General features: G+C 39.5%; 1 protein-coding gene across 1 annotated transcript in view; it reads right to left on the bottom strand.

The window, feature by feature from the left end:
* Positions 1-18535, bottom strand: part of SLX4IP (SLX4 interacting protein) — an 80846-nt gene extending 62311 nt beyond the window's left edge. The window contains exons 1-2 of the mRNA XM_054178733.1: positions 18431-18535; positions 13452-13500 (exon numbers count right to left, since the gene is read on the bottom strand). Coding sequence (XP_054034708.1) covers positions 13452-13478 — 27 coding nt within the window. The 5' untranslated portion in view covers positions 13479-13500; positions 18431-18535. The remainder of the gene's footprint in view (positions 1-13451; positions 13501-18430) is intronic.

The following is an 18535-nucleotide window of genomic DNA, read 5'->3' as shown; positions in this document are numbered from 1 at the left end:
GAATGGTTACGGCCAAAGAAATGTTGACACAGTTGCAGATTGAGCCTTAACATGCTGATCATGTTAAAATACTGCACAAGAAATATTTTTCCACTTTGTAAAAAGCCAGACTGTTTACATGCGTAAGTGGCTAGAGACCTTATTGTCTGTGTGTGGTCTTAACATTTCAGTATCGTAACCAAGAATATAAAGTGAAGCAGCATGAAATAACCCATTATGCTTACAATGAATGCCAGACTGCCAATAGTAGAAGTGCTGAGATTTAAGTTTCTTAAATGAGCATTATGGAATACATATACCTACATCTTTACTCCCTTTTAGAGAAGTAATTAATAAAGTGAAACAAAGCTTTTGTAGAAGTAAAGAGAGGACTTGTGTTTCACAAGAAGTATTTCATGTTCCCTTTACATTGTTTGGAAACAATAGGAATTTGGGGGGGAAATTAAAATCAAGACGTTAAAAATAACAACCATCACCATTAAAAACCAAGACAATCTGAGACTATGGTAACTTCACTTGTTTTCTCTTAGCATATAAAACGTGCTGAATTATTCTCCTTTTTGTTACAACTGTAACTATTAAATCACAGTGCTTGTACGTGTCTACCTTAAATCTCTAATTTGCTGATTTGTAGCACATACTTTTTTCCTGCAAAATATTTAGAGCAAATGTTTGCTGTAAATTCCTCTTACTAACTTACTTAGAAACTGTTGAATCACTGCAAAGTGCTTTTCAACTACTGGTATTTTGTAAATGTTATTTAATAAAACCTGAAACCCTACTGCTCTTTTAGTTTACCATGGAGAGCACTGTGAAAAGAACACGCAAGGTATCTGCAACACAGAGAGTTCAAGTCGTAGCCGTACCGTTCAGGCACTTCCATCTAAAAGTTGCCATAGCTAATGTATATCAAACTGTCCCTTCATCCCATTCAAATTCTAGTAACAAAACACTTTAAAAAAATAAAAGAAAAAAATATTTTCTTCACTCAATACAAGACTTCTCAATATTTTTCACACTGAGATTTCCTCCCACAGCCAGCAACAAAATGCAGAGGCTACCACCATTCCAGCATCCACAAGTGAACTCCACTATTATGGCTGCAATGTCTAAGATCTCCTTGGAAAAGACACATAGAAAGTGGAAGATGTTAACAGGAATGCAAGTGTAAAAAGATCAGAGAGATTTCTGGTCCCCATTTTGTTTGGCTGGTTGGTTGGTTTTGGTGGGTTTTGTTTGGCTGATTTTTGTTTTGGTTTTTACCCCAATGTTCATTTGCATATGTGAGAAGGTGAAGAGAAATTGCCTATTAAGTTCTCCATATGCTTATATCCTAGTGATATTTTTAATGTATGCATGGAAATTCAGGTTCTTCAAAATAGTTTCTTATCTAATTAGATAATTACAGGATTAAAGTTACAAGAGAAAAATTCACAGTGAGACCATTCTAATTGCATTTGGGACACATGCCTCATGAGGTTGTTTCTGTTTTGTAAGCATTTAAGAAAACTAAACATGTTACCTAATGTTTTTTAACGTATACTTCCCAAATTAGAGAAATTATCAAGTCACTAGAAAAGAAATATGCATGATGGGTAATTCACTATGAAAACAAACAGTAAATGACCCTTGAAAGGGGTTCTTCTGAGTTTCCTCAAAGGAAGCTGTATGATTCTGTAACCAGGCAGAATTGAACTGAACTAACACTGCTTTCCAATTCTGTGTTCTGAAGAGGACTAGTTAACTAAACCACACCAGGGAGGAACAAACCAAGCTGCATTGCATCTCCACACCTGTACCCATCAATCAGACTGAATGTAACCGTTCAAGGCCAAGCAGGACAGAGCTTTGAGCAGCCTGCAGTGGAAGGTGTCCCTGCCCATGGAGGTGGGGAGGGGTGGAACTAGCTCTCTAAGGTTCCTTGCCAGGTAGGCCATTCAATCACCCCATGAACGGCAGAGGATGCTTAGCGCGCAGGGCCCCCGCACTGAGCAGCCCGGCCTAACACGGGCCGCAGGCAGGGGTGGCCAGAGCCGCTGTCCGAGCTGGGCCTGGTGCTGAAGCCTACCCATTCCGGCCCGCACCGGCGAGGTCACTGCGACCGCACCCACGGCCCGAGAGCCAGCTCCTCCAAAGCTGACATTTGTGACCGCCTTCGCTTCAGTGCCTGCTGCTCCACAGCACTGGCCAGCCAGGAAAACCTCATCACACCAAATGTCATCTTGCATCAAAGGAGGAGTGTAAGAACTGTACTCCACCACCACTGGCCTTTCTAACAATTATTGTTTTTCAGCTACATAAAGCTATGTTGGGCGTCTCTTCAGTGTAGAATGATTCGTGTACAGCTTTTGCTCTAGTGCCAAAACTTTCACGGATTCGTTGAAGGAAGATGCAAACAACAAAGAAAGGCCTGAGAAGTTATTTTGTGTGACTCCAGACTGCAGAAGTCTCCTGTGGAATTTGCATTGGGAAGGTCCAGAATACAAGTATTCCACGACAGACTTTCTTTCTGTTTAAGTAGCAGCCACATCATTCCAATCCCATTAACCTGCTTGTGTGCAGTCTGTTCCTTAGCATATTAATGGTACATTATTGCATTTTCATCCTTTTAATCAACACTTTACCTGCAATTAAAAAAGTTAAACATACACCCCTGCTATTCAACAGCAGTTACACAGGTGAAAGCTTATCCCGAAGTTGCTTCCCTGAGAGGACGCTGACCTTCCACAGCCTGTTCCACAACTCAGTCACTTGACATTGTACTCTGCCTTTCCCTAGTTCTGTCCAATTTGTGCATCTCTAAAAGGTGCTGGTATAAGCATGAAACTAAAGACAAGGGAGATGTTTGCTGCTGAGAACATGCTCACACAGAACACAAAAGGCTTTTCATCTTGGGGAAATGTATGGAATCTTAACCTTAAATACAGAGGAACCTCCATTACACAGCCCACAACAGAACTACCATTTGGAAAACACCACACTGGTTTTCACCACACTAGTAAGGTAACAGCATAACATTTAAACTACATTATATTTTAATAGATTCAGACCAGTGTCTTATTCTTTTAACATTTAAACACCTAGTATTGTGGCAGTTTAGGCGGGTGCTTCCTGGACTGCCATATAAGTTACACCTCCAGCGTCCAGTGTCCACCCAGGAGGTGGACACAGGAAACAGCCTGCACCCTATAAATTCGCCTGCAAAGTCATTCTCTTCCTCTTTCTTCCCTCTCTGCTCTCGTGGGAGATAGTCTCTATCAGGTAACGGTGGGGGAGTATTTCAGGCCTCTTAGGCCAGTCTAGGCCTAATGCCAGGAGACTGGGGCCAGGGGGGTGGGTGGGGGAGGGGGGCAGTCTCACATGTGGCCAGCCTGAGACTAGCCTAGTGGGGGTGGGGGGGAAGAAAGAGCTCTGGGAGTTTTGTGTATACCCTCAGGTGGGAAGAAGTGAAGTGCTGGGGGGCCTTTGGGTGTGGTGTAAGGGACGCTCTACGCTTTAGGGTATCTTTGCCACCATGCTTTGTAGTTTCTGTAAAACACTAATTGCTTTTCCATTTAAAATTTCCATCACTATCTAATCCATCTGTGTGAGTGTGATTCTTTTGTCCCTCTCAGGGCAACAGAGGATCTGTCCTGCCTTCAACCAGGACAAGCATACTGACTTTTTGAAGAGGTTCACACTACTTCTGAAAAGGCAAGGAAACTAATCCAAACATCCTGAGGATCACTGAACTGATTTGCAGGTGGCCAAATGAGAGAAATGAGGGTGCCACTTACTGACCAAGATCTAGCCACTAAATCTGTGTGGCAATCCAAAGAGAAAGAAGTAGTATTGCAAAATCAAGTGCCAATATGACGACAACCAGCAGCAGCAGGGAAGATTTTGATGTGGGCGTTCCTATAAAGTAGATGTTCATGGTAAACTAGCATACTGTCATATCGTTATGTTGACTATTCTGAAACTACCATTTGCATCGTATTAAGGTCACTAGTATCTCTGAAGATACAGTCCAGTGCTAAGGATAGAACCACTTCTTGCTCACAACAGAAATACTCAAGAGGATTCAAGCTGAAGTTATTTCAGGAACACCCGCATGATGAGGAGAGAATGTGTTCTGGTTGATTGCTTTATAAATTGTGGGCTTTGGTTTCAATTTTTGATGTGTTAGACTTACTGCTATCATCTAAATTGTCTGTAAACTCACTGAGACATGGATTGTGACTATATGAGGGTTTAACACCCAGCAAAATAAGAACCAGAGACTTACAGCAAATACCACAAAGTGAGTAACTTTCCAAGTTTTCTAGTACTGAAGTCTACCTGATTATGGTAAAACAAAGCACTATGGCAGTGCTACTCAAATTACTCTCCAACCTATTTTTGTAGTACAGGAATGTCAAAATAAAGAAGGGAAAGTTATATACTACATGACCCTACCAACTGACAAACCCTAGGATCTTGGCATTGAACAGACACTCTTTAATGGCCCAAGACTTAGCTCTCTCCCTACAATTTAGTTCAGCAAATATTTTATGTTCAGAGCTATATGTTCCTCTTCTATCAGCCATTATCTATATGATACAAAGCAGGATAAACCACAACCACGTATATTTGGTTAATTATGAGTGCTATTAAATCACTGGCATATTCAATGAACAAAGACAACCCGCTGAGTTTTAAATAGGATAATATTGGCTTGAACTTGAAAGGCTGTATTTAACTGTATCTTATATAAACTACTGCTTCACCAGCTGAGTGGTGTCAGATATGCCAGGTACCCTACTACTTCCTGGAAACTAAGTAGGGTTGTGCAAAGTGAACCTGGCAAATGGAACAAAGCTTAGTTTAATGATTGCACAGTTTTTTAGAGCCAAAGGAGGACAGAGTAATCAAAAATATGAACATGCTGAGAAAATGTTCTATGCCTACATCACATTTTGTTCCACAGAAACCAATGATATTCTGTCATTCTTTCTCACCTTTGCTCACTCTCCCTCAAGACTGAAAACTAACTCACTCATCTTCAACAAGCACTTGAAACAACATCTTTTCAGCAGTTGGCCCCTTAAATGCTATTTCACAAGTACACGGCAAGTTACATAAAAACGGAATAAAACCTGTGTTTTGCTGAAGCTTGGAGATTTAGGATTTCACACAAGAGAATCTGTCTGTAAAACGTACCGATAGCAGAAACTGCAAAAAAGCCACAAAGAAGCTACAAAGACAAGTACAAAACCAAGAAATATGACACTTGCACCTAAGGCATCATAAATGGACTATACTTTGCTAGTAAAGTGCATCGAGACAACTGGAAAAGATCTTGACACACTCAAATCACTTAAGATTTTGGTTCAAAACCGTCTACACAAGATCTAGACCACAAACCATTTTTTCCCCACTTTCCCAAGTGAAAATCTCTCAGCTACAAATACTGTTTCTTAGTGAGAAGGCAGAGCTATCTTCTGTGTAGGCTGCACTAAAAGTACTGCATTCTGTGAAGCAAGGGAATGAAAAATTGTTTATCTTGATGTGCAAAGGTACAGACACCATGGCTTGGCAAAAGCTAGCATTTACCATATCTCTGTATGACTACATGAACCTATATAGCCAACCTGATTTTCATTCTTACCTTATTGCTACCTATTTTCTTAATATATGAAGCTAATGTTCAATGGTGATCACCTCGTTCTTTTTCAGACGGAGCCCTAGGTTTTAGCACAAATTAAATACAGAATGTTCATCACTAAGTTTGGAATTAGCTAGCTGGAAAATAACTGTAAAAAAAAATAAAATGCAAAAAGAGATACAACTTTTAAAAGTGCAGGAATCTGTGTGCTGTATTTTAAAGCATGAATCTTACTTGGCCAACACATTTTAAAAAAAATAGTGAAAAGAAGAATATTTTTGTATTGGTATCACACAAGCCTCAGTGTTAGATATTCTAGCAAAACTTTCAGTCATGTACATTTGAAATTATTCAACATTTTGATTTTCTTAAACATGGTGTTTCACAGAATCTGAAGTTAAGAACTATTTCCAGGAAAAAGAGGGAAACTAACATAAGACAAAAATTACTAGTGGAACTCCTGATCATTTCAGAGTGAACGTACTGTCCCACATGACCCTACATGTTGAGAACCCTTTTTCTGCTTTAGAGCATAGAATCATACATACCTAGTGTCTAATTTAATGTTTTGAGTTTTTTTCATAATTCTACTTACACCTTAAATATCTCTTCACAGTCCCCAGGCAATTACAGGTTGGCAACAAACAGGTTTTCATCTTTTCTTTTCATATTGAAATTAAAACTGAGTAAGAAATATTTTACTATTTGGCTGTATCACATTTGAGTATTTTTTCAAACTAACTTCTTTAGACATTAACATTACAGACAAATTACATTTTAAAAAGCTACATAAACTGAGCTGAGGAAGGCTGTGGATGAAATTAATACGAAATTAGTTGATCTACAAAGTCCCACCAATATATTCCTACAGACTCTGATCCAAAGCCCTTTGACTTCAGTGAGGTTTGGATCAGATCTACCACAAAAAGAACTTAATTCAGCAGTGGTAACTGAAATCTAAGATGTATAATTTGAGTAGAAAGCATTCCAAGTAACACTGTGAAAAAAGTCGGTGACAGCTCATGTTAGTTCCTTAAACTACTATTTTAAAAGCCTGGAGTTTATAGTTTTTGCTAACCACATTGTCACAACTTAATTGAGCAGCTGTCAACTGTTAGAAAATAACTGCATTGTCATCTCTTTTAGAAGAACTAGTGTGGGAAGTGAAACACTTACATGGGATCTAATGTTTCTGGAGTCATGGTAATAAATCTTTTTTCATCAGGTGACCATGAATCATCATTTTATCCGCAGTTTAAAGGTTTTTCACAATAGCTGAACATCACCAGTGCCCATGCTTAGCAATGACGGCAGCAGAAGACTGAAATAGGGTGCTATGTCAAGAAAAGTATTGCAAAGTCATGGCTGAATAAGTGCTGCAGTGAACACAAAATGTCCAGAAGCTAAGCTTTTATTTGAGAATTGAAACCAAGCAATTATTTTGCTTTTAAAAACAGACTCCTTTTAAGGAAGTTGTGAACCACACTGATGTAACATAAGGAAAGCATAAAAATGTGTCTTCGTTTCCCTTTTACTCTATATACCAGTCAGAACACACTTAAATTCTCGGATCAAACTTCTACAAATCAGAATCCATCCACTTTGTCCATAGTAAGGAAAGGCCACACAAAACCATAAAATAATTTTCGTATTTAATTTTCATGATGCTAACAGCAAAAGCAAAAACTGCATCATTAAACTGTTTGTACACAACGATACCAGGTACCACCATGAAGGGATCCCTTTATCTCAGCCCACTAACCTCCCTCTGAACTCACTGGAAAGAATTGAAGAATTTCACCTACAGCACAAGCTGAAGCCTCTCCCAGGACCTAAAGACATTCAGTGACCCCACAGAGCATCTTTGCTAAGCTCTCATGTTTTGCTGGACTTGGGAGATTTAAATCTAAGTTTCCCACCCCTTCCTCCTCCACTCCAACAGGCAGAACATTGGAAGCATAAAATGTGGTAGTGCTGGCCAGAAATATGGCCCATGGCAATTAGCATGGAGATTACACCTTTGAATTAACTATACCTGGAAAAAAAACAAATTAATATCACTTGGTATGGTGAATATTTAGAATCCCATACCGCTGTCACAGCAGTAGGCTGCTTACAATAAGTAAAACCCTCATTTTCTGCCACAACTGGAACTTCTAAAACTAATCAGATTCATTTATTTGAATTAAAAAAAAAAAACACAAAAAACAAGTAATGCAACTTGAACCATTCTTTTATTCTTTATTTGAAGTGATCCCTGTGTAAGCCATATTTCCACTGTTGATGTTTTTCCCCTCTGGCTTCCCATTCCTTTCTCCTTCTGCTAACTCTTTAATCTCTCAATTCTTCATCCACTCATCATTTCCCTAGGCTTGAAAATGAATCCTCTGAGGTCAGTGAGGAAACTTCCATTGACTCCAGGAGGTTTAGAATTAGACCATACAAATTAATTTTTCTTCCCCTCTGTGTCCGTGTTCCCCCCTCCCTTCCCCACCCTCCAAGCTTCCTCTTTTATTTCTTCTGGAATTTATTTACTCATCACTTTAGTCACTCCATATCTGGTCCCATGAAATTGGAAATTAAGAAAGATAACAAAATAGATGTCCCTCCTTCCATTATTGCTTCCTACTTCCTCTTTAAAATAATATTTCCCCCCCCAGATCCCTTGTTATCTTAAGATGTTAAAGCCCTTTCCTAAAAGTACCACTTTATCTGTCTGCATGAAAATGAACATTACAGCTAAGTGAAGTGTATGATAATGCTTGATAATAACAATTCCAACTACCTCTTATTTATGATTGCTGTGAGCAATGTTGCTTTAGGAGAACACTATCCTCAAAATATCACCACCAAATGGTTAATATAGTTATGCCTTAATCTCTAAAGACCCCAAAAGCAAAACAGGAACATCTTGTATACACAAAATTGAACAAATTTTGATCAGTTTGGAAAGTTTTTCCCAATTATTTGTCAAAAACATATTTGGGTATTTCTACTGAAACATTTGTAAGTACCCCAACTACAGGAACATCACATGCAAATGTGCAACAGAAAATACTGTATTTGCTAGTTACTTCAACTAAGCACTCTAAGAAAACCTAGCTCTCAAACTAGAAATAAGTATGAGAAAGAGTTAAAAACTATGGATGTAGAAAAAGCTTCTGCAGTATCAGTCTACTAACTCCAAGCAGTTACAACAGACAAAAATTAAACACAATTATTCTTTATTCTCACTCTCCACTTGAGAATGCTGCATTCATGTATCTATGGACCTCACACAGCAGTAAAGTGCATTTACTATGCTCCATTACTCATATGGAATCAGAGAAAAAAAAAATTAATAATTAGACATGAAAACCTGCACATCTCCCTAGCTTTTTTTTTTCCATCCAAACAACTTGTAAGAAACAGCAAACATCACTTTCACACAGATCAAGATATTTACAGAAATATTGATTAGGTAATTCAGTGGACACACTTCACAGAAATAGGAACTTCATTCTGTCTTGCCCACTTAGATGTTACCTGAGAATTATCCCAACAGACATATTTGGTCCAGAAATCTTTGTCAATGTACTACTGCTGTGTTTCATTTCAGCTATCTGCTAGAATAAGAGAAAGCACTGGCAATGCCAGAGATAAGGTAACGCTTTAACCTTAGGAATCTATTAGCATACTTAAACACACATGGAAATACTAGAAGAAAAAAATGCCCCTTCAAAATCAGCTGCTCATTTTCTTATTCCAGACTGAAGATGACAATAGAATCACAGAATGGTCTGGGTTGGAAGGGATCTCTGAAGGTCATCTAGTGCAACCTGCTCTCCAGTAAGCAGGTGCATCCTCGACTAGACAAGGCTGGGCAGAGCCCTGTAAAGCCTCACTTTGAATATCTCCAGGGATGGGGACCCAACCACCTCACCAGGCAACCTGTTCCAGATGCCCTCTACAGGTCTGTGAGCAGAACCAAAAATGACTCACACAGCACTGAAGTAGAGACCACCATATTGTCAGACAGGAAGATGTCTTTTTCTTCTACCTACTATTAGGGCCTATAACCAACATTTTCTATGAACACTGTCATGAAGCACATCTAAGATATGCAAAGACAAATGCTAAGATGCCTTTGCTCATAAATCAGTACCTTGCTGACTACATAAATATACTTCAACATTAAAAAGTAAAGAATACATACACAAACAAAATGAACGGGAAAACTGACCACAATACAGTCATAGTATCATTTGGCTGCCAGTACTTCCATTGTCATTCCCAGTATAAAACAGAAAAATATGCTCACTGCTACCAAAGAACCTGCAGTTTAAATAAACAGAATAGAACCAACCAGGTTGGAAAAAAACTTCGAGCTCATCAAGTCCAACCTATCAGCCAAAACCATCTAGTCAACTAAACTATGGCACTAAGTGCCCCATCCAGTCTCTTCTTAAATACTTCCAGTGATGCTGACTACATCACCTCCATGGGCAGCCCATTCCAATGGCCAATCACTCTTTCTGTGAAGAACTTCTTCCTAATATCCAGCCTAAACCTCCCCTGGCACAGTTTAAGACTGTGTTCTCTTGTTCTGTCACAGGGTGCCTGGAAGAAGAGACCAGCCCCCACCTGGCTACAACCTCCCTTCCGATAGTTGTAGACAGCAATAAGGTCTCCCCTGAGCCTCCTCTTCTCCAGGCTAAGCAACCCCAGCTCCCTCAGCCTCTCCTCATAGGGCTTGTGCTCCAAACCCCTCACTAGCTTTGTTGCCCTTCTCTGGACACATTCCAGCAGGTCAACATCTTTCCTAGACTGAGGAGCCCAGAACTGGACACAGGACTCAAGGTGTGGCCTAACCAGCGCTGACTACAGGGGCAGAATGACTTCCCTGCTCCTGCTGGCCATACTACTCCTGATGCAGGCCAGGATGCCATTGGCCTTCTTGGCCACCTAGGCACACTGCTGGCTCTTGTTCAGCCTACTAACAGCCAGTACCCTCAGGTCCCTTTCTGCCTGGCCGCTCTCCAGCCACTCTGACCCCAGCCTGTAGCACTGCATGGGGTTGTTGTGGCCAATGTGTAGAACCCCACACTTGGATGTGTTAAATCTCATGCCCTTGGACTCTGCCCATCTGTCCAGCCTGTCAAGGTTCCTCTGCAGAGCTCTCCTACCCTCTAACAGATCAACACCAGCCCCCAGCTTGCTGTCATCTGCAAATTTACTGATGATGGACTCAATCCCCTCATCCAGATCATCAATAAAGATGTTGGACAGAATGGGGCCCAGCACTGATCCCTGGGGGACACTACTAGTGACTGGCTGCCAGCTGGATGTGGCACCATTCACCACCGTTCTCTGGGCTTGGCCCTCCAGCCAGTTCCTAACCCAGCACAGAGTGCTGCTGTCCAAGCCACAGGCTGCCAGCTTGGCCAGGAGTTTGCTGTGGGGGAAGGTATCAAGTAAATTAAAAAGTCTGACATAGAAAGGACAAAAAAAGTTTTATATATACTTCCACTATGCAAAATTGCAAATGTTAATAAGGAACACTTCTGAAAAATTGATTGCAATATGCTGGATGATCAGAGAGAACACTAAAACCACAATTAGCTTAATCAAAGATATGTACTACCAAAGGCCTACAAATCCAAAACAGCAGAGCTCTTTATTTTTCAAAATGGGAAATGAAAAAGTAAATAAAAGTCTCCTTTTGAGGCTGTGCTATTGAAATGCAGTAACAACTTCAAGTCTTCAGTGTTTAGTAAACAAATTGCAGAAAACATTACATAAAATTTTTCTATTACAACCATAAAAACAAGTACATATACTCCTGCAGTTTGGCATGAATGAAGTCAATTTACACAATCCTAGATGAGCAATTCTTTTGAGTTTGTCCAAAGTTTTAAACAAGGCCCTAGTGATACTGTTTTCCAAATACAAAGTTCATGATTTTACTTTAAGATTTATGTCTCAGAACAGCATTAAAATATTTTAGCAACACAGAGAGAGCTTAATTAAACTCATACGTCCTATTTTCTAGATCTGGGTATATTTTGCCATGCAGCACTTTACGAAGTATCAGTATTTCCTAAAGTTGAAACTTGCTGATCAAATTAATGTGTGTAAAATATTACCATGGTGTTCTGATGTGCTATAGACGTTCAGCCACTTGTCAAGTGAAGAGAGTGTATTAGGAGAGTGTGTAGTTCTTGTATTAAGGTTTAAAACTATTTTACTGCATCAATTATGTTATTTGAATCACTCTTAATTGCCCATAAAACCAGTCTTGGGATAGCTTTCCAAAAACAGGCCAACTACTCCCCCTACTGCAAATAACTGACCATTACACTGGCGGTACAAAGATTCTCCTATAAAATATGTGTTGGTAAAAAGTAAAGCCATTAAACACATTATAGGTGTTTGCCTCTAAATTCCACTGCAGTCAACTAAGACTTGAAAGACAGATAAGCTCGACTTTTTGCTCTGTTACCAAAAACAATGGGCTGCCCAGGGAGGTGGTGGAGTCACCATCATTGGAGGTGTTCAGGAGGAGGCTTGATGAGGTGCTTGGTGCCATGGTTTAGTTGTTTAGGTGGGTTGGATTGGTTGATAGGTTGGACGCGATGATCTTGACGGTCTCTTCCAACCTGGTTTATTCTATTCTATTAACATAAACATGCTTACAAAATGTAAAAACTTTAAAATAATGTAGAAAACACAGCATAGAGAGGAGGCATCAACATCATCTTGTTACCCCCAACAGCAGCATACAGACTCAGAATACCTGCTAAAATATGTTCCAAACAAAAGATACTTCTTCTAACTCCTACATCAACTAAGAAGCAGCTAACAGTATAAATGCAATACTGTCAATTTAAGATTTATAACCATGCTAAACAGCAAAAAAATTGAAGCAAACATCCCACTAAATGACAGCAGTTTTCCTTGGAAAGTAACACATAGCGCACAAAAATTTAGCATTGGGTCAGCCCATTGAACAGGTTGGTACCCACAAAGTCAAACTTCAACAGCTTCCACAGCCTGATCAGCAATGAAAGCTTTTGTAGCTGCCCTCCAGAAATACCAAGCTAATCCACAGTCTCTTCTGTTAGGAGAATTCTTGTCAAACACACTTCAAAGAGAATAAGACATTGCACTAATCACTTAGAAATGTAAGCATTACCTAAACTACCCAGGACATACAGGAACACAGAAATAAGAGAGAAGCTTCAAAAGAGAAGGTCGCACAACTTTAACGAACAATGAAGTTTTCTTTGTGGATAAGATGATACGGTTATGGTAAAAGAAGTGCTGTGTTTTGAAAAGCTTTACTCTTCAGGTACATACCCAAAGGCTGGAGACTGTTTGCAACATAAACAGCAATGGTATTTTACAGTATATAAGAGAACTAGTCCCTGAGAGTGCAAAAAGAGGCACAAAAGATGCAAATACCGAGTTACATGGAATAAACAGTTTAAGAACATTGCTACACCTTAAGCCAGGCACTCTTAGACTACCTGGGAAGTACACAAATAATACTGCAAGATCACAGTAAGAGAAGAATCAATCCTGAATTTTATTTCTGTTTTAGGGAGGATTCATGCAGATTCTAGTTCTAACTAGTCACTTTTACTTACACAGCTTTAATCTTCAGACATACTCTGCCATAAAAAATCAGTGATACAACTTCAGTTCCAGATAGAAAAGGTGGTTTAAAAATATGCTACTATGATCAGAAGCCTGAAACAACTTCATAATTAACATACATGCATTCTAAGCAGTATTACAGATTATGATTTTTTTTTTTTAATGGAAGGTATGACATTGTACTTACCTTAATGACAAATTTGTTGGATGCCATGACAAGTCAGTGTAAGCAGGTCCTATAAAAATATTAATTAAAAGTGATCACTACTATAAAAAAAAAAAACACCTCAGATTTCTAAACCAATAAGGATTTGGGGGGAAAAAAAGCACTATTTCATCACACCTGTCCTTCAAATGCTATATTCTGCTTTAATAAACCCAAGGAAAACTCTTATTTAAAGGAAATTTACTTAACTATCTGTGTTGGTTACTCTCAGTGAACGTTTTAACTACTCAGGCATTTCGGATCCAACCTAAAATACAAAATCAGGACTGTTTTTCAGACAGAGCCAGTAGAGACAAACCTACCTAATGTATGCTCAAGAAGCCTTTCAGAGAGCAGCAAACTAAACCTTTACTGCTGTCTCAACCACTGACCCTTACATATACAGACCCTGGCCTGGTTTCAAAATAGTAGTTTCACAAAAAATCCACCTACAAAGTTTTAAGAAAGAAAGAAGAGGGAAGAAAAGGCACACAATTAAAAAGGCATTGTCTTCAAGAAAAAACAGTCTTCATACATGAAATACCTGCTTTTGTCAAGAGAATTCTAGAATTCATCCCTTCCCGTCTTGTGGCTACTCCGTCTCTGCTTAGCTGGGCAGCCCAAAACAGCCTGCATAATTCTGTAGAAACAACCTCCTCCATCATGTTTTTATAACAAGGGCCTAGTAACTCTTGAGAACATTTCACATTTGCTCAGACCAAGCAGCAATAAGCAAACATCAGAACTGAGATACCCATTCACTACCTGCACTTCCGGTAAGCCGTGGTATCAAAGTTTAAACCAGTTCAAGAACAAAGCACAGCCACCTTTTTATTTTATTAAGAAACTATGGTTTCTGGTGCACCCAGTATGCACACATACACGGTCCATTTAAAATCTTAGACTACTATAGGCATAAAGCAATGTGACCTGAGAATTATTGTGGTTGTACAAAAGTGAACTTTGGACATCATCTTATCTTGCTTATCCCAAACAGGAATTAGATTGCTTAATTTAGGATATTAAGTGAGGTACCTCTAGTTGTACAGACCCTGATTCTGTCTCAGACCATTACAAGCAACTCAAGAAGCATTAATTCATGCTGGAAGTCAAATGTACCCTCCCTTGAGTACATGAAACCTTCAACTCATTGGTAAGATTGTTTTCTGCCTCCTTAAAACACTATATCTCACTCAAATGAATACAAGCTTCAAGCTGGTTTGCAAGCCAAACCAAAAGTCTTAGTCATCTTCTACACTGATTTCAGTTTAACTGCTTTTTTTGATTTTTCAAACTAACAGCAACAGCACTGAAACTGCTGGGAGACAGACAACACTTGTCAAAACTAGGTTAAATTGATCAGTCTTCCAGCTACCCCTGCAATACTTGGATTCAGAAAAGCCATGGAATGGGCCCTACAGTACCAAATTAGCATCTACAAAAGCCCAGAAGTTAAAACATTTTACACAGAACAGGAAAGAGGCAACAGACAAGAAAGAGCTTAAGATTGGACAGAAAACCACTTGAACAAGGTGCTCAGTATACTGGCAAAAGGTAGAAGGCCCAAACAATCCAGTTCAAAAATCAAGAAAGAAAGTAAGTCTCAGTAGCTGCTGCCTGAAATAGAGGAACTGTAACAAAAAATACATTAAGAATTGAGCTGCCTTTTACAATCTAACATTTCATAAACCATTACTCTCTTATAAAATGGACAAATCTGTCCAATTCCATAAAAATGCAGGAAGATAAACCCATTTCTTAGTGCATACTTCATGTTATTCTAAAGTACTGTGATAGAGCTGTCAAAATTTCAGGATACAAGTCAGGTTGGTGATAGGTGTCTCTGTCAGGCACTACACTTACACATATCAAATGTAATTGTTATCCTTATTTAACTTCAAAAAAGTGCAAAACAAGATAAAGACCCACTTTACAACTACACAGCATAGCACAGATAATTCTGATCCTTAGATTCAGCAGTAATCATTTTGACCCAAACATTTCTGCACATTGCTTCCCTTCCAAATAACCAAATGATGAGACTCAAGATTTAAAATCAAATGTGAGAGAACCAAAGGCACAGCTTCATATACTGGGTCAAAGAAAACTCCCAACTACCTCAATGACATATCATATCCAAGCAGTAGGAGATAGAAACAGTAAAAGGACTGTAATCAGCAAGATGGGAAATGGTTATTTCTGTAACCAGGTTAAGATGAGTTCAAACTGAAAACCATCCTGCATGCAGCTACTGAAAATAAACTTCAATACAGTTAAATGTTTTCAGCACATACTTGGAACATTTTATTAAAGTTCAAGCTTTCATCAGCTGCACAGTAACAGTGCCACACAACTATCATTCTCCCTTCCACAAAACGGCCCTAGAAACTTTGTTATCTTATCAGAGTAAATTCTGTCAACTTATTCAACAGCAATTTCAAGCAAATGTAAGGGACAGTGCTCTGGACCACTTGGGACATCATATTTTCAATGCAGTCATGTAATGAGGAACTACTCTACAGAAGAATCTTACCAGAAGATAAAATACAGAAATTCTTTAAATGGCAGCTGCTACAACTAAGTCAGAGGAGATGCCAAAGGGAAATGGCAGCCATCAAATGAAAACCAACTGTGCTACTCAGTTCCTTATCTCAGTGTACAAGATTGTATTCCTGGTGTTCAAGAATCCCAAGGAAGGACTACCCAAACCAGCATGCAAAACCAAAAAGTAAATAGTAAGATATATCACAGCCATTTCAAAACACCACAAAACCTGGGCACGCAGAACTCATCAGAGTCTCTTAAAAAAAGTCTCAGCAGCATCTCAGTACTGGGTTTTTAATTATAATGAAAGACTAGTATCCAGAGCTTTACTAATGATCCCTACTTCCTCCTCTGAAGCTCCCCCCCCCGCCCCCCCCCGAAAAAACAAACAAACCAACCAACCAGGAGGCAATAAACAGCAAGAAGTATGAGAGCGTTAAAGCCTCTTCTACAAGCAGCTAGAATCACAGAATCATCAAGGTTGGAAGAGACCTCAAAGATCATCAAGTCCAACCTGTCACCACAGACCTCATGACTAAACAATGGCACCAAGTGCCACGTCCAATCGCCTCTTGAACATCATAACCTTAAGTTAGGAACTCTGTAATTACAAAGACAATTTGCTCTGGAGCATGTCATCAAGAGGATGGAGCCAGACTCTTCTTGGCAATGCCCAATGACATGACAAGGGGCTACAGGTGGAAGCTGAGGCATAGGAAGTTCCATAGAAAGAGGAGTTAAAATTATTTCCCTGTGAGGGTGACAGAACACTGGGACAGGCTGCCCAGCAGGCTTGTGGAGTCTCCGTCTTGGGAAGATATTCAAGACCTGCCTGGATGAGTTCCTGTGTGATCTGGTATAGGTGATCCTGCTCTGGCAAAGGAGTTGGACTAGATGATCTCTCGAGGTCCCTTCCAGCCCCTAACATTTTGTGATTCTGTGATCAGCAAAGAGCTCCTACAGCAGCAATGACAGTATTGAACAAATCCAGTATTTAACACAGAATTACCTATACCTTGGGATGTGGTCAAATGCAAAGTACTTTGCTTCATAGTTCCAAGAATACAGCCCATTTAGAGTGTATGTTCTTTTTGAGTAGCGTATGCTAGCATTAACTGCTACAGTAGCAAATAATATGAAGAAAGATTGCAACAAAATGTGCCAAAGCATCACCTCATCTCTGCTTATGTCCTACTTAGGAACAAACAAAGCACACGGATGAATCAGCTGAACTTACCCTAGCACCAGCAATTGTTTTTAATTTTTTAAACAATTTGCCATACCACTGCAACAAGCCTGATGCTACTGATGTCAGAACAACTACCAGCAGGCAGAAAACTTCTCTAAATTAAATTTACAAAGTCATCGAAGAAAATAAAGCCAAACAAAACAAACAACCTAAACAAAATAAACAAACCAACAAAGAAATGCAAGAGAAGTTAACTTTGGTTCCACTGGCTCTTCAATGGAGTAAGCTGACTTTGGGAGGTTGCCAACTGTCCCATTCGTTGCATTGACCGTACAGATAAGACAAAGGAAATACAGCAGACAGAAGAAATGTAAGCAAATCCTCAGAAAATCAAAACGAATGTATCTAATGTGTGAACCATCAGGAAAGTCACTCAGCTGTCACAGATGAAAAAATACCTAAGGCATCAGAAAATGAAAAGAACACCAAACAGTATCACAGTATAACCAAGGTTGGAAGAGACCCCAAGGATCATCGAGTCCAACCTGTCCCAACAGACCTCACAACTAGACCATGGCACCAAGTGCCACGTCCAATCTCCCCTTGAACACCTCCAGGGACGGCGACTCCACCACCTCCCCGGGGAGCCCATTCCAATGACGAACGACTCGCTCAGTGAAGAACTTTTTCCTATTTAAACAGCATTGCAGTCCCAACAATGGTACAAGGGGAAAAAAAAGGGACAACAAGCTCTAGAATAAAAGAAAAGCACAAGGAAAAAAAACAACACAAGAAAAAGAGCTTTATTAAAATACCTATTACTTGGTAGCAAGACTCTGTTTCATGCAATACTGTATCTGTTGCAAACTAATGCAAACTTCTAAAGGAAATTGTACACGAGGAAATGCAAAGTTAAGCACTTAAGGAAAAGACTCCCCTCAGAAATTATGTATGTCATTTTTTTTTAAGAATTCTTGATATGGTATTTGTAGTATTTCAACACCCAAACTTTTGGTAAGACAGTCTGCACTAGAAGACAGGATTTAGACTGAAACACACTAGTTCCCTGCAGTTAGAGCAAGATGCCTCAAAAACAGTGTGGCAGAATATTTTTCTTTCCTAAACCTGGCATTAAGTGGAATGGTGGACACTCAGAAGAAGCCAGGAACCACAGACTCCTTGAGAGCAAGCTAAAGTGTTTTCTGCCAGCTGATGAATTGCATCTTACCTTAGCAAAGAAGTAGCTTCCTGTGGTGAGAGAATTTGGAACTCAGCAGGAATGAGGAACTGAAAACTCCTGCCACACGTACCCACTTGGGGAAAGGTAGGCACC

The sequence above is a fragment of the Dryobates pubescens genome, chromosome 3 (genome assembly GCF_014839835.1).
Source record: "Dryobates pubescens isolate bDryPub1 chromosome 3, bDryPub1.pri, whole genome shotgun sequence".
Taxonomy (NCBI): domain Eukaryota; kingdom Metazoa; phylum Chordata; class Aves; order Piciformes; family Picidae; genus Dryobates; species Dryobates pubescens.
The sequence above is the reverse complement of the archived record's forward strand: the minus strand, read 5'-3'. Positions and strand labels throughout refer to the sequence as shown.